This window comes from Nansenia antarctica (assembly GCF_963989245.1).
Source record: "Nansenia antarctica genome assembly, chromosome: 6".
NCBI classification, from domain to species: domain Eukaryota; kingdom Metazoa; phylum Chordata; class Actinopteri; order Argentiniformes; family Microstomatidae; genus Nansenia; species Nansenia antarctica.
The window spans coordinates 58780270-58798121 of NC_137676.1; the positions used below are offsets into that span (position 1 = coordinate 58780270).

The 17852-nt window shown below is 45.0% G+C and overlaps 1 protein-coding gene across 1 annotated transcript in view; it reads left to right on the top strand.

Moving 5' to 3' along the window:
- Positions 1–17852, top strand: part of dnah6 (dynein, axonemal, heavy chain 6) — a gene marked incomplete at both ends in the record, with an annotated part of 85445 nt that overhangs the window by 59030 nt on the left and 8563 nt on the right. Inside the window, 12 exons of the mRNA XM_080534682.1 lie at positions 5427–5562; positions 5692–5867; positions 6447–6637; positions 8353–8513; positions 10948–11036; positions 12212–12358; positions 12725–12863; positions 14251–14370; positions 14478–14599; positions 14999–15128; positions 15581–15708; positions 15861–16046. Coding sequence (XP_080390808.1) covers positions 5427–5562; positions 5692–5867; positions 6447–6637; positions 8353–8513; positions 10948–11036; positions 12212–12358; positions 12725–12863; positions 14251–14370; positions 14478–14599; positions 14999–15128; positions 15581–15708; positions 15861–16046 — 1725 coding nt within the window. The remainder of the gene's footprint in view (positions 1–5426; positions 5563–5691; positions 5868–6446; positions 6638–8352; positions 8514–10947; positions 11037–12211; positions 12359–12724; positions 12864–14250; positions 14371–14477; positions 14600–14998; positions 15129–15580; positions 15709–15860; positions 16047–17852) is intronic.

Sequence of the window (17852 nt, forward strand, 5' to 3'; positions counted from 1 at the left end):
ATTCCACAGTCATTAACCTTATTGTGTACTGTACTTGCTTTACTTTTACTTTTACCTGGTCTACCCAGCCCTTCTTGGCAGGTTTCTTTTCAAGATAAATAGGCTACATTTAAACTCTCTGTGCCAGACACTCTGAGGTCTTTGATAAGAAACTTGAGGTCAGTCATTCTTAGGCGAATACATACATACTGTGTATTGCATTATGTAAAGACAAGGCAACGTCAATCAAGTGAGCAAGTCTTCTACCACTAAACCACTAGTACGAGGTGCCGTCTTAAGGGCTCTGCACACAGCGTGCGATTTCTGTTGCGCATCAACGTTCCATTTTGAAGTTTGAATGGAAGTCTATGAGAACATCGCATTTACCCACACACGGCCCCGATTTTAATCGCACGGCGAACATTCGATTCCATTCATTTTGAATGGGACAAAGCACACGGCGTGCGAGTTTTGTCGCACTGCTTTGTCCCATTCAAAATGAATGGAATCGAATGTTCGCCGTGCGATTAAAATCGGGGCCGTGTGTGGGTAAATGCGATGTTCTCATAGACTTCCATTCAAACTTCAAAATGGAACGTTGATGCGCAACAGAAATCGCACGCTGTGTGCAGAGCCCTTTAGTTCAGTTCCATCTGAGTTGCAGCAACGTCTTTGTCTTGTCCAACATGCCTTCCGGAGCTCAGGCTCACGAGGAGCGACCAGCAACTGTTGTGTCACTACACAGACTCCTAGATTTGGTATCCCCACCACAACCTCTGATACACCCACCACCACAACCTCTGATATCCCCACCACCACAACCTCTGATACACCCACCACCACCTCTGATATCCCACCACCACCACCTCTGATATCCCCACCACCACCTCTGATATCCCCACCACCACCTCTGATATCCCCACCACCACCTCTGATATCCCCACCACAACCTCTGATACACCCACCACCACAACCTCTGATACACCCACCACCACAACCTCTGATACACCCACCACCACAACCTCTGATACCCCCACCACCACAACCTCTGATATCCCCACCACCACAACCTCTGATACCACCACCACAACCTCTGATATCCCCACCACAACCTCTGATACACCCACCACCACCTCTGATACACCCACCACCACCACCTCTGATATCCCCACCACCACTTCTGATATCCCCACCACCACAACCTCTGATATCCCCACCACCACAACCTCTGATATCCCCACCACCACCTCTGATATCCCCACCACCACCTCTGATATCCCCACCACAACCTCTGATACACCCACCCCCACAACCTCTGATATCCCCACCACAACCTCTGATATCCCCACCACAACCTCTGATACACCCACCACCACAACCTCTGATATCCCCACCACCACAACCTCTGATATCCCCACCACCACAACCTCTGATACCCCCACCACCACCTCTGATACCCCCACCACAACCTCTGATACACCCACCACCACAACCTCTGATATCCCCACCACCACCTCTGATATCCCCACCACCACCTCTGATATCCCCACCACCACAACCTCTGATACGCCCACCACCACAACCTCTGATACCCCCACCACCACCACCTCTGATACCCCCACCACCACCTCTGATACCCCCACCACAACCTCTGATATCCTCTGGTTCCACACACTAACAGATACCACACTACAACCTTTTTAAAGATATAATTACGTAGACTTTTCTAGAAAGTTTACCCATTCTCTCAGATAGTGAAGTGAATGCTGTGCTGCTCGCGAAAGCTCATAGTTTGACCTACATTACATTCCATTAATTTACTTTATCCATAGCGACTTACAACACTTGCTGTGCGATGTATCATTTTTTAAGCCTATAAGCAAGCCTAGTGCTGCTTCTGCCTCTAGTGATGCTGCTGCTAGCACATCAGAGCCTCCGGCTACTGCTCCTGTACCCTCCATAAGCACTGCCCTAAAGCAGTTCCCTCTCTCGGCTGCCTCAGCCCCCTCTCACGCTGTTAGTGACTTCAATGGCGATGCACCATCCCAGCCAATATTAGCTAGCTACCCAAAGCGTGCATTGGGTGCTATATTACGATCCTTCCATCCTGGCTGGTACCGCACACAACCATTGCTGGAGTGATCTGTTCTGCGGGATGCATGCTTCTGTTTCCCCTGTCGGAAATAATGTCACTGCCAATGAGAGGGAGGTTGTTTTTACCTCTTGCGGTTAAAAAAAGTGGCACTCAAGGGTGACAGGGGCATGCATTCAGCCACAGTCATGTACAGATTGCAGCCACCTGGTCTGAGCACAAATGCAGAGAGGCAACAGGGGAAACCATGGACTGTATGGTGGTAGGTAAAACACAGCTTGAAAAGAACCAATATGTGTGTGTGTGTGTGTGTGTGTGTGTGTGTGTGTGTGTGTGTGTGTGTGTGTGTGTGTGTGTGTGTGTGTGCGTGTGCGTGTGCGTGTGCGCGTGCGTGTGCGTGTTCTATGTCCATGTATGTGTAGATGTGCTACAGTTATAATTGATTTACATTATGATGATATATTCATCATGTCTCAAAATCATATTGTATATTATCCTACTTACCATCTTATCTTATCTTAGTACTACCTCTACTAAACTACTTTTTCAAAACATATCAATAATAATTCAACACATAAGTTCAGTCCATTCAAAGTGGAGGAGGGGTCAAGCTGTCAATCAGAGGGTGAGGGACCCAAGTCTCAGACACAGGAAGTCCATCTCCTCAGCCAAATCTGGAAACCCGGAAATGACTTCCTGTTTCTGCCTTTTCCTTGGAGGCTCCACCTCCACTTCCTCCTCCATAAGTCTGGCCTTCCTCTTCTTCAGCAATGCTACTGAACGAATGATGGCCTCTCTATCTCTCTGGTGGTCACTCAAAGCCCTGGACATCAGTCCCTTGTAGATGTGGACCAGACGACCCTTATCCTGCTCAAACAGGTTGTGCTCGTGCATGATCTGGTAGCAGTGGTGCTGGAGCACGGTCATGTTGTGTCTGAACTGCTGCTCCCAGTTCAGCCAGGTGTCCCAGGGTGGGAGACCAGGGGTGGCTACAGTGTGTGTGTGTGTGTGTATGTGTGTATTGTGTCAAGAGCATAGGTCGTTCAACAATTAAATTCAATGTGCACACAAGGGAGAGATACAGTGTACAGCACAAGTCAGAAGGAGTTCTGAGGAGCTGAAGGTCAGTCCTCAGTTTTAAAGTAAACCACAAGCAGCGGAAAAGTACCACAGACGACAGTTCTAAATCTAATGCCCTCGCCCAGCTCCCGTCCTGCTATCTGTCTTACCTTATGGGCAGCAGGTGCCCTATTGGCAGCACGTGCCCTGTTTTCAGACGGCCAATTATAGAGATTGAGTTTTCACTCCTTAGCCAATCGTAAATATATTTAATGTAAGGTCTGAAGCAATTTAGAGGGGATAGGTTTGTGTCAGGCCTACAGCTGTGCAGAAAAATGTGTGATTGAAAGACAATAATGGTTTTAACTACTAGGGTGTGAGCATTTAATGCATGCTATACCGAATGGCATTGTCAAATGATTTGTACTCTCATTAGAATGGCCTCAAGCCATACAATGCCCCTCACACAGAATCTCTCTCTCTCTCTCTCTCTCTCTCTCTCTCTCTCTCTCTCTCTCTCTGTTTTCTTCAGTTTCTTCCAGACCCACTCATGTTTTTAAAAACATTTGAAAAAATATATATTGAGTTTCCGTGCCATAGTGCTTCTCAGCCATTCTTTCCGGTCTGGTGGTTTTTTGAGACGTAGGAGAGAGAAAGAGAGAGAGAGAGAGAGACAGCGAGAGCAAGATAAAGGAGGGAGAGAGAAACAGAGAGCATCAATATACTGTAACCTGTTGTGGAATGAGCAGCATGCTAATAGCCCTATGCCTGTACCGTCCTCCCTCTCTCTCCAGGGGCTCCGTTTTATAGTTGTCATCCCTAGCCACAGACCTACGACCAGTTTACCCTCCTCCTGTCCCACCCTAACCATTAGTGGTTGGAACACAACACTCACCTTAGATCATCGTTTAGAGCTAACTTGATCTCTGCTGTCTGTAGATCAGGGGTTTATTTATGAGCTCTGACAGCAGTGGTGCCACAGGAGAAATGTGTCTGTGCATTTGTGAGTGTTCCTCTATCCATCACTCTATTCTTAATACTCCATTTTCTTCTCCTCCCCTGTCATTTCCCCCCATCCACCTTACCTCTGCCCCCTTTTATCTATCCATTCTATCTTCTTTTTTTTTTTCTTCTCTATCCATGTGTAATCAGCACACTCACATATACATACGCACACGCATGCATAAACGCAGGTAGGCACACACACACACACACACACACACACACACACACACATGCAGGCAGGCAGACACACACACACACACAAACACACAGGCAGGCAGGCATACACACACACACACACACGCAGGCACAAGCACGTATCCAGAGAGCATTACTTAAACAGGAGAAGATGGGGGAAAGAGATGGGCTCTCTTTTCTCATCTTCTCTCCATCCATCACCATCACTCTATTCTTAATACTCCATTTTCTTCTCCTCCCCTGTCATTTCCCCCCATCCCCCTTACCTCTGCCCCCTTTTATCTATCCATTCTATCTTCTGTTGAGTACACATTTATTTTAGTTTTTCTCTCAATTTACTCCTTTCTCCATCTGGCTCTCACTCTCTTTCTTTCTCTTTCCTTTCTTGGCTTACTCTGTCTCTCTTTATATCAGAATTATATTATTGATATATTATTTATAATAATTATAATAAGTACAGTACAGGCCAAAAGTTTGGACACACCTTCTCATTCAATGTGTTTCCTTTATTTTCATGACTATTTACATTGTAGATTCTCACTGAAGGCATCAAAACTATGAATGAACACATGTGGAATGATGTACTTAACAAAAAAGTGTGAAATAACTCTAAATATGTCTTATATTTTAGATTCCTCAAAGTAGCCACCCTTTGCTTTTTTGTTGTTAATAAAATATATATTTGTTGTTAATAAAATATATAATAATAATATTAAATATATATAATAACATATTATTATTAACACATATTATATTAAATAGTATTATTATATATTTTATTAACAACAACAAAGCAAAGGGTGGCTACTTTGAGGAATCTAAAATATAAGACATATTTTTCAGAGTTATCACACTTTATTGTTAAATACATAATTCCTATGTGTTCATTCATAGTTTTGATGCCTTCAGTGAGAATCTACAATGTACCAAATAGTCATGAAAATAAAGGAAACGCATTGAATGAGAAGGTGTGTCCAAACTTTTGGCCTGTACTGTATATTACTCTTCCCTCCTCTGTGTATTTTAAAGGTCAAAGAAAGTAATGAAATCACCCATTGATTTGTTGATTCCCATCCACTCCCTCTCCCTCTCCCAGGAGGAGACAGTGAGGCCTGACGTGCCCTGGCTGTCTGACTTCACCTGGCAGACGTGCTGTGAGCTGGAGGACACTCTGCCCTGCTTCAGGGGCATCAAGAGGGAGATCACCGCTACACCCATCCCCATCAAACTAGGTAGACTCATTCATCTACGTGTGGCTAACATACCCCGACACCCTGGTTATTTGTTGTGGAATTAACAAAGATTAAAAAACCTCTGAAGCGTGTAATGGTAGAAGAGAAACTAGTTGTAATCACTTCCAGGCCGCCTGGAGGTGCGTATCAACCCAGAGAGCTGGGAGGGCTACGTCACAGAGCTCCCCCCCCACTCAGACGAGTCCTCGGAGGGGGAAAAGACTGATGCTGTCAGGGGACCGTGGAACGAGAGGCTGGGGGCTTTCCAGAAACTGGTGCTCATCAAGAGCTTCATGGAGGAGAAGGTAGTGTGTCTGTGTGTGTGTGTGTGTGTGTGTGTGTGTGTGTGTGTCTGTGCGTCTCTGTGTGCGTGTCTGTGTGTGTGTGTTTATGAAAGATGGTGCAAAGCCTCTGCAACTCTGTGTCCGTCTGCATAGAGCGGTTGATTGTCACGGGCGACACACACACAATGCGCTGCCCTGAGCTCCTTCATCTGCTTGTCGTCACCCCGGGGCACGCTTCAGTATGATGTGTAAAGTTTAAAAAATGGATTTATTTTCACCGCCCATCCGTTAAATTTAGTCTATACCGCCCCGCCCATCTGTCTCTCGTTTATTCTCTGCTCTCCCTTTTTTTATCACCTCCTCTCTCTCTCTTTCTCTCTCTCTCTCTCTCTCTCTCTCTCTCTCTCTCTCTCTCTCTCTCTCTCTCTCTCTTTCTCTCTCTCTCTCTCTCTCATTCTGTCCACCCCCATTCTTTCTTTCTCCCTCTTTCTCTATCTCTTTCAATACAATTCAATAAGCTTCATAGGAGTGATGATACATCCTACACTGCCAATGCAAATCTCTCTCTCTCTCTCTCTCGCTCTCCCCCCTCCGCCCTAGGTGGTCTTTGCGGTGACGGAGTTTGTGATCGTCAGCCTGGGGAAGCAGTTTGTGGAGAACCCTCCTGTGGACCTGCCCACCCTGTACGGCGACATGTCCCCCTCCACGCCGCTCGTCTTCATCCTCAGCACCGGCTCTGACCCCATGGGGGCCTTCCAGCGCTTTGCCAAGGAGAGGGGCGTCCTGGACAAGTGAGACACACATGCCCGTGGGGGTGGGGGTGGGGAGGGGGGTTGGGGGTGGCGATTACTCTTGTCTTCTATCTGTCTCTCAGTGTGATACCTATCCCCTTCTGAGTTTTTCCCTATTGTACACCTTTAAGTATTTCATTTAACATTTTGGGCATTTTGCAGACGCTTTTATCCATAGCGACTGACATCAAATACTGAGTTGTAAGTGAATCTATCCATCAGTCATCATTAGGGGTGTAACGATACATCGATTCACATCGATGCATCGATTCATTGACTAACGATCTGATTACATCGACGCAATGTAAAAACATCGATCTATATCGTCATCTTAAAGATACACCTTTATTTTGAAATGGCACATTCTGCGTGACTGTCACCATTATATATGAGTTGCCTCTACCAAATCCGTCTAAAAAAGTCACGAGGAAAGTCCTGTCTTTCGCTTTTTAGCTTGAGGTGCGCTTGTTTTGGAATTCCATTCGCTGCAGCGGCCGCGCTCACCCCGCCCCCGTCCAGTTTCTCAACTGGATTGGACAGCGCCTTCGCCTGTCTGGGGGACATCGCTTGGCCGCGCAGTTTTGTTTCATAGGACATTAATGTTTTAAAGCTGAATATCTCTTGTTTGTGAGACTAGTGAACGGGTCTATTTTTCTTTTTGTAACAGAAGAATACTGATATAGAGATCTTTCTTAGTCACGTGGCCGGAAATTATATATTGATGACTCAGAGAGAAGGTTGAATCGTAATCATTGTATTAGGCAGATCTGGGTTGCATTCCCATGTACAGATGTTTCCAAGGCAGCATGCTCTGTTAAGTCCAAGCTTCAAGCATGGCTACGACATGGCTGGTGCCGAGCCTGGCTGTGGCATAAAGAGATGCCAAGCAAAGTACTGATGTTTGTTACAGCTTATATACAGTTCTCAGAGAGGAAATAGCTTTTACCTCGTAACTTACAATACTGACATTAGTTCCCATACATGGCTCTATCCTGTGTCCATGCTGTTCTACCCTGCTGACCACTGGTAACCTATACTGGTCCCCACTAGCCGTGGTCTCTAAATCTGGCTCAGGTCCAGTTACAGAGAAAAGCAAGAGTGGTCAGTTTATGTCCTGAGAGTGGACACACTTAAAGTATGTTTAAGGTTAAACAATGAGTATTGCAATATTTGATAGGCACACAACATTTGCATATAGTCACACAAAAACGCATCATATCAAATACTGTATAATATATGATTTAAATGCTGGATACCTGGAAGAGCTCACAAATAAAATGGTCAAATCATATTCTAGTTGTTTTTGTGAGTTGATAATTGTGTTAGATTGGCATATGATATCGCGTCATATCGATCATATCGTCATATCGATCTTGAATCGAATCGAATCGAAATCGTATCGTGACTGACATTGTGATATCGTCAAACATTGTATCGTCATACAAACAAATCGATATAATATCGTATCGTGATGAAGCTGGTGATTTACACCCCTAGTCATCATAAGAGAAAGTAATCTATGCTGGGGCCAAGGGCCATTGGCAGTCATAATTCTAGAAGAATGAAGATTTTCTTTAAATGTATTTCTTAATTTACATTAGTGAAACTGTGCAGGGGGTTAGAGGGGAAACTGTACAGGGGGTTAGAGGGGATGTGGAGGTCTCAGGAGGGACAGTATAACATGTATCCGTCTACCCCTCTCTCCTGTTCCCCAGAGTGGAGTCTATCTCCCTGGGTCAGGGCCAAGGCCCCATAGCGGAGAAGATGATCCTGGAGGCTCTGAAGACTGGCAACTGGATCTTCCTCCAGAACTGCCACCTGGCCGTCTCCTGGCTACTAGCTATGGAGGAGCTCATCAAGACCTTCTCTGAGCCTGGTATAAACACACACACATACACACACACACACACACACACACACACACACACATGCATGCACCCTACACCTGGTAAGTCATTCACTGGTGCTGCACCGCTACACAATTCACTCGCACTCACTCACCGCACAAACACACTTCATTAAACATGCATCACTCATTACTCAACCACACACGGTTAAAAAACCTCAGGTCAAAAAGTAATTGTTCATTCTTTGACCGGCGACATGGTGTGTATCAGGTGTGGGGAGGCTGCTGGGCCAGGCGAGGTTGGAGAAGTGAGTGAGAGCCGTCCAGGACTGTATGAACAGAGCAGAGTTAATGAGGAGTGTTATATGCTCAGCACTAACTGCACCTGCTCCAGTGGCTCCCTGGACCTCTCTGGTACACACTATGTACTGTGTGCATGTGTGCGTGTGTGTGTGTGTGTGTGTGTGTGTGTGCACATGCAGAGATGTAGTTACAGTGCCCTGCATGGACAGTCAAGCATTTTTTCTTCACTCCAAATGTTTGGATTAAACAATTCATGTGAGTATGTGAGTAATGAAGTAGAGATTGTATAGATTTTGTTTTTTTACCATTAGAAACACTTTTTATACATAGTCCCCCTAGTTCAGGGCACCAACAGTATTGGGACAATTGGCTTAACGGGTGTTTCTGATTAGTCAGGTATGTTCTTCTTCTTCTTCTTCTTCTTCTTTCGTACATTATCAGATGGCCAACTCAGTGTCGTGCACCCACGCCCTCGTCTCCGGTCCTAAGTGGAAAAGGCCAGCTTCTGAGGGTGGGCTGTATAGGGGGCAGCCGGAGATGCTGTGCTCAGCAGTCTGTTCAGGCTCGCCACACTCGCATGTGTGGTATGTCCTGTCCCAACATGTGTGCAGCCATAAGAGAGCTGTCAATATCTAGTCTTGATTCTAGGCTTCATTTGCCTTTGGTGTCTGATGATAATTCACACGTACCAGAGAGATGGAGGAGAAAAAACACCTTCACAATATCCCCAGCATACCAGCTGATCTGTGAAACATGGTGGAGGGGGTGTTATGGCTTGGGCATGTACTGCATGGCTACGGTTGCAAAACTCACCGGCAATTCACTGGTAATTTAGGGAATACATATAGGGAACTAACTCGCTAAAGTAACGTTCCTGGGGCATATGGGGGTTGTCATGCATATTGAATCATGATGTGTCCCCTCTCCACATCATGATGTGTACCCCCCATGTGTCCCCTCTCCACATCATGATGTGGACCCCCCACGTGTCCCCTCTCCACATCATGTTTCAACCACAACAGAAACATTTGGAAAATATGTGGAAAGACTATGGACTTTAGAGCTAGCTTTGTAGTAGGGCAAATGACAATCTACTACATGCTTCAAGCTCTTTAAAGTGTTCACTAATTGAACTATGATGTGAAAAATATCAGTTTTTGTGGAAAGATCTAATTGTCTTCAACTTTGTATTTCAACTTCCGATTCTGAGGCAATGCCACCCCCCACATATCACCTCAGAGTCAAAAAAGTAAAGAGTAAAAAAACATTTAATTCGAATTATCTCCCACTGATCTACACATCGATGTACACTTTCAAAACAATATTAAACATTTATCAACTTATTCTGAAATCATTTGCATTCAAGCTAGTTTACTTTTTATAACTAACTAATTTTATTTTAGCATTCGAGCTAGTGTCAAAGCAGGGGGGGTGTAAATGCAACATATTGATTACTGGATTTTCACTTTTTGACTTCTAGATAAGCTCCGAAATGTATGATATTTCTATTGTCTTGCACAGAGTATGGAGTAGACTGTGTAGATGATTGGATACATGGAACACATACTGTACTGCCATGGCAACTAGGCATTCCTCAACTTCTTGACTGGGCTAATCAATCTCCAGATTGAAATCCAATTGAGCAAATTTAATGAGCTGAAAATTAGTTTTGGGTCTCTCGGGGCATAACACAAAACAAACAACAAGTGATGAAGGCTGCAGTACCGACCTGGCAGAGCATCACCAGAGAAGATACCCAGTGTCTGGTGGGGTCAATGGGTCACTGACCTCAGGTACTGGATGCAAAGGGTATGTGACCACACGAGTGGCATAATATTAATCTGTCCAAATACTTTTGGTGCCATGAAAAGGAGGGACTAGAGTACGTATAAAAAAGTGTTGTTGTTGTTTCTAAATAGTGAAATCGATATGCATACAAATACCCTCAAAAATAATCTGACACTGTACTTTAACCTCTTAGTAATCTTTTGATTTTAAATCCAAACTGTTGGATGATAGGAGAAAGAATGCATCACTGTACAAATACTTTTGTACGGTACTATGTAACTGTGTGTGTGTGTGTGTGTGTGTGTGTGTGTGTATAGAGATTGAAGTGTCCAGTGTCCCTTTCATAGAGTCAGTTATATCCTCTCCCTTGTAGACACGTCCATCCATGATAACTTCAGGCTGTTCCTGAGCTCCATGCCTACTAAAGTCTTCCCTGTCACCGTCCTCCAGAACTCGGTCAAGGTACCACACGAACACCTCCGTAGAGAAACACTCACAGTATCTCATAATGGCTATTATTCGGGAACCTTCTGCCCAGATTTCTAGATTTTGAATTTCTGTAAAGCTTTAATTCACTCAGTACATCTTACATGAGCTTAGCCATCATTATTATCATCATCAGGCTTCTCCTCCTAACCATGTGTGTATGAGGCTGTCGTCAACAGCAAACACACACACACACACACACACACACACACACACACGCACACTGTAAATGACGTTGTCTGTCTGTCTTAGCTTTTGCTGAGTAGGACCTACAAGTATGATCTTAGCCTGGGACAAGGTGTTGGTGCATCAGTGCATGCAGCACCCATATCTCTCTGAAGAAGCACAAATATTAGAGCGATCCTTCTGTCCTCATAAACAAAAGACAAAGCGACCAGAAAAGACAATATGTCACAGAGGAAAGCTCTTTCCTATCTAAGTGTCTAAAGATGATTAAAAAAAAAAGTTTGCAGAAGTTTTCCATAAATGTATATACTGTAGCTCGGGCCTACCTTTTGTGGTGTTGGTAGAGTGCATTTTAAAATGGTTAAGAAGGCAAGAAAGCAAATATAAGATGATTTGTACTGCTTGTCAAGTCAGATGGAGAGATATTGGTTTGCTCCTGTATATGTTCAGTTTTTAAAGAAAAACAACTTTGGCTGTACAAAACACTTATCTCTAAGGAACAATCTGTAGAATCCTTATCAGCATGGTGCCTGAGCACTCAATTATGTCTGAACTGAAATATATAATTCAAAGGCACACTATCACTATGCATGACTTTGTATGAATATAAATCAGGATTATTAGTATAACCATAAATTCATGCATTTTCTGCAGACCTTGGCAAAAAAATACTATTTTAGATGTGCCTGATTTAGCTTGTGATGCAGAGTTCAATGGATTGGCCAATTAGCCAGTAGGGAGCCCTATGAAAAATCCTATGATGAATCTTGGAAGCTCAGAGTCTCTGTGGAGCACTTGAATGCACCATTATTCCCTGTCTGTCTGTCAGTGTAAACTCTGACCCATGTCACTGTGTGTGTGTGTGTCTGTCTGTGTGTGTGTGTGTGTGTGTGTGTGTGTGTGTGTGTGTGTGTGTGTGTGTGTGTGAATGTGAATGTGTGTGTGTGTGTGTGTGTGGTTGCCAGGTGACCAACGAGCCTCCGAAGGGCCTCCGTGCCAACGTTCGGCGGGCGTTCACGGAGATCACCAACACTTTCTTCGAGGAGCACATCCTGGGACGCCCGTGGAGGAAGATCATATTTGGGGTCTGCTTCTTCCACGCCATCATCCAGGTCAGATACCTGCATATGGAGGCTCAGACACACACACATACACACACACACACACACACACACACACACTCACACTCACTCACTCACTCACTCACTCATGCTGGAAACTTCTGCAAACATATACACGCACGCACGCATACAGGCACATTAGAGATTCCATACATTCTGTACACACACTCCTATTGTTAATGGTTATACTGTTATGTGCATTAAGATTTATTCCGATTTTGCTGTTGTTCTCCAGTCAACAGCACAATTAGCATGCAATAGCATGGATAATTATAATTGTTCCAGTGGAATGTCTGTGTTGTGTGTGTGTGTGTGTGTGTGTGTGTGTGTGTGTGTGTGTGTGTGTGTGTGGTGCAGGAAAGGAAGAAGTTTGGGCCTCTAGGCTGGAACATCGGCTATGAGTTCAACGACAGCGACAGGGAGTGTGCCCTGCTCAACCTCAACCTCTACTGCCAAGCAGGCAGCATCCCCTGGGATGCACTCATCTATATCACAGGTGTGTGTGTGTGTGTGTGTGTGTGTGTGTGTGTGTGTGTGTGTGTGTGTGCACGTGTCTCGAAGGGATACATTATTCATACTGCTGGTCAGTGTGACGTTTTTTGCAGCCCTGAGGCATTTTTCAGTAATACTGCCCCATATACTATTTATAACCCTACACTATGGACCTGCTTTCTGCCTATGCAAACATTTTCTGTAAGCATGCACACATGTGAAGTAAACATGTTCTGTAAGCATGTACACATGTGAAGTAAACATGTTCTGTAAGCATGTACACATGTGAAATAAACATGTTCTGTAAACATGTACACATGTGAAGTAAACATGTTCTGTAAGCATGTACACATGTGAAGTAAACATGTTCTGTAAACATGTACACATGTGAAGTAAACATGTTCTGTAAGCATGTACACACGTGAAATAAACATGTTCTGTAAGCATGTACACATGTGAAGTAAACATGTTCTGTAAACATGTACACATGTGAAGTAAACATGTTCTGTAAGCCGCCACACGTGCGTAGCCATATCGGTCATGTTATTGGTCGCCGACATCACGTCTGTGTGTGTGTATAAACTAACTAACCTAACTAACCACTAACCCGAGTCCGACTGACCGCCTCAACACCTCATCTCTCAAACTGTCCTTTTTCCCCCTCATAATGGGACAGATTATGACCGTTCTTACAGAGATGCTTTAAGAAGTTCAGGCATAAACCCTACTGTATATTGGGATTGTTTTCTAAATGTTGCCGCTGCCGATGACAGTTTGTTGTGGATGACAAGTTGTGCAAAACATCTTATCGAAAAAGTAATAGGCCTACTTTCAAAAGTATGCCGGAAGTAAATAGTTTGCATACAAAATTCTGATTCTGTACTCTGCAGTCATTTCACTGCTTTTAAGTGTGATCGATAGACAGGTATTTATTGATCCCTATGGGGAAATTGAGGAACAGCATGTGAACGACAAACAGACCTCTGAGATTCTGCCACGTCTCTCCGTCAAGCTAAAGAGTCATTTTCTCTAACAGAAACATCCAATCTCCATTCCCCCCCCATCCAATCAAAAGCTTCAGTTTGAGACATTTGACCAAGGAGGTGGCGAAGGCAACAGAACACTTTTACTGAATGTCATTTTCTGTGGATTGGTTGCAGTCACGCTTGTGCTCCCAAATAACTATTCCAGGTCACAATGCCAAATAGTTGGGTGCAAATAGAATAGGAGAGTAGACATGCTGTCTGACATCGGGCGCTGCCTTGTATCATGATGTCAAACCAGCATGCCTTTATACGGGAATACAAATGGTATTTTGTCTGTGTCTGTGTGTGTGTGTGTGTGTGTGTGTGTGTGTGTGTCTGTGTGTGTGTGTGTGTGTGTGTATCCAGGTGAGATCACGTACGGGGGCAGGGTGACAGATGCCTGGGACCAGCGCTGCCTCCGTACCATCCTCAAAGGCTTCTTCTACCCCACCACCCTCGACCCTGGCTACACCTACTCCACCTCAGGTGTGTGTGTGTGTGTGTGTGTGTGTGTGTGTGCGCTTGTGTGTGTGTCTGTGTCTGTGTCTGTGTCTTCTCCAGTATAATTGCACTCCTCATCCCTTCTCTCCCAGGTATATATTTTGCCCCAGAGGCAGACAGTCTGAAGGACTATAAGAGCTACATCGAGAACCTCCCTCTCATCGACGACCCCGAGATCTTCGGCATGCACGAGAACGCCAACCTCGCCTTCCAGGTGAGGAACACCCGCATCATATCCTTTGACAGAAAATCCCGTTTTTTTCTTTCCTTTTGACAAGGAATGATGCGTGGCAAACGCACCGCGGACAAATGCAAACACAGTCGTATATCATATTCCATATTCGGCGTGACAACAACAAAGGGGTCCGATTAAAAACAGCAACCAATTGTTTTACGGCCTATGCACATATCTAGGAAAAGTCATGAAAGGAGGGTCCTGAAATCTGATCGAGTTCAAAGGTATAATTTTTCAAACTGTCACCCCACCATGGCTGTTCTAGTGTTAAACAAAGTGTTCTGTCCCCGAAAGTTATTTTGACAGACCGTCCATTCATTCCTTCGTGAAGCCTTTAAATGTGTAACGTGTGGTGGTTGTCCTGGGTCACCCCTCCAGCGCCAGGAGACCGCGACCCTGATCAACACCATCCTGGAGGTGCAGCCTCGCTCCTCCGCCCGCGGCGGCGGCAAAAGCAACGACCAGATCGTCCACGAGCTGGCCGACGCCATACTGGCCAAGATCCCTGGTGAGAGAGAGCGAGACCACACACACACACACACACACACACACACACACACACACACACAATAACGCTACAATTATCCCCCTGAATAAAATTAAAAAGATTGGACAGATTTATCATAAAGAAAGGCGCAGGAAGCAATTTGTTTAATTTAAATTCATTAGGTGATGTCCCCTTTGGCTCCCTGTGCAGATCTATTGCATGAAGAATCTTTTTTTATTGACCGTGACTCATTCATCACTGTCTGGTCCACCTTCATCCTCTTCTAGTGCAATGCTTTGCAACCCAGCGTGCAGGGCTGTAGGCTAATGGAGCACACTGATCTGTCTACCTGCACCCAAAGTACTAGTTAATTGGCCAGCGTCCTTGAGGCTAGACTGATTTTCTCTCTCTCTCTCTCGCTTGCTCTCTCTCTCTCTCTCTCTCTCTCTCCATTTCTCCCTCTCTCTTTGCAGAGAGGTTGGATATGGATGAAGCTGCTGAGGTTCTGTTTGTACGGGACACCAACGGACGCCTCAACTCCCTCACCACCGTCTTGGGACAGGAAGTAGACCGCTTCAATAACCTGCTGCGGGTCCTCAGGGTGAGCCTTGACCTCCTACTGACCTCCTACTTCACCCAACCCCTCTCCAACGATGTCCACTCATCTCTCTTTATTTACTGATGTCTTTCTTTGTCTCTCTCTTCCCCCCCCCCCCCCCCCCCTCCCTTCTCTCTCTCTCCCCCCTCTCTCAGGTGTCCCTGTCTACACTCCAGAAGGCTATAGCAGGGCTGGTGGTGATGTCAGAGGAGATGGAGCGGATCTACAACAGCTTCCTGAACAACCAGGTCCCCAACCACTGGGCAAACTCCGCCTACCCCTCCCTCAAACCCCTGGGCAGCTGGGTCAGAGACCTGGCCCTCAGGACCTCCTTCATACAGGTGAGACACACACACACACACACACATATAGGTGCATCTCCAAAAAGTACAATATTGTGGAAAGGTTCATTATTTTCCGTAATCTAATTCAAAAAATGAAACTTTTATATATTCTATATATAAAAAATCCATATTATACAAAAATCCAGTATCTCAAAATATTAGAATATTACATAAGACCAATCAAAAAAAGGATTTAGAATACGGAAATGTTGACCTTCCGAAAAATATGTTCATTTATGCACTCAATACTTGCTCTGGGCTCCTATTGCATGAATTACTGCATCCATGCGGTTGTGGCATGGAGGCAATCAGCCTGTGGCACTGCTGAGGTGTTATGGAAGCCCAGGTTGCTTTGATAGCTGCCTTCAGCTCGTCTGCATTGTTCGGTCTGGTGTCTCTCATCTTCCCCTTGACAATATCCCATAGATTCTCTATGGGCTTCAGGTCAGGCGAGTTGGCTGGCCAATCAAGCACAGTACTACCATGGTAATTAAACCAGTTACTGGTCGTTTTGGCACTGTGGGCAGGTGCCAAGTCCTGCTGGAAAATGAAATCAGCATCTCCATAAAGCTTGTCAGCAGACGGAAGCATGAAGTGCTCTAAAATCTCCTGGTTGACTGACTCTGGGCTTGATAAAACACAGTGGACCAACACCAGCAGATGACATGGCACCCCAAATCATCACTGACTGTGGAAACTTCCCACTGGACTTCAAGCAACTTGGATTCTGTGCCTCTCCAGTCTTCCTCCAGACTCTGGGACCTTGATTTCCAAATGAAATGCATTTACTTTAATCTGAAAAGAGGACTTTGGACAACTGACGGTCCAGTTATTTATTCTCCTTAGCCCAGGTAAGACGCTTCTGATGTTGTCTCTGGTTCAGGAGTGGCTTCACACTAGGAATGCAACACTAGGAATGCACAGTTCCTGGATACGTCTGTGCGTGGCGGATCTTGATGCACTGACTCCAGCCTCAGTCCACTCCTTGTGAAGCTCCCCCAATTTCTTGATTCGGCCTTGCTGGACAATCCTCGCAAGGCTGCGGTCATCCCAGTTGCTTGTGCACCTTTTCCTACCACACTTTTACCTTCCAGTCAACTTTCCATGGATATGCAGACGAGCTGGGCTCCCCTAACACCTCAGCAGTGCCACAGGCTGATTGCCTCCATGCCACGCCGCATTGATGCAGTCATTTGTGCAAAAGGAGCCCAGACCAAGTATTAGGTGCATAAATTAACATACTTTGTTTTTTATTACATAATGTTGAGATACTGGATTTTTGATTTCCATGAGCTGTAAGCCATAATCATCAACATTAAAACAAAAAAGGCTTGAAATATTTCACTTTGTGTAAGGCATTTAGAATATATAAAAGTTTAACTTTTTGAATTAAATTACGGAAAATAATCTAAACTTTTCAACGATATTCGAATTTGTTGAGATGCACCTGTATATGCGGGCACACACACCCATACACAGACCCACATGCACGCACACACACACACACGGTGTTTTCAGAGTCAGAACATATCCCTCATGTTAGTGTGAGTGGGAGACAGAGTTTTAGGGTGAGTGACTGAGTGTACGTGCCTGGATGTGAACAACAGCCTAAAGATGACAGTTACAAGATGGAAATACAGTAGAGTTGGGGGCTGTTACTCATCATGTCTATCAAGGAAGTTCAGAGAGCAAAGTTTTTACGCTATTGGACTGGCCCTCAAGACCTCATTAATAGAAGTGAGACACACACACAGCCTATACCTCCCTCACATCACTGGGCAGATTTGTAGATCAGTGATTCTG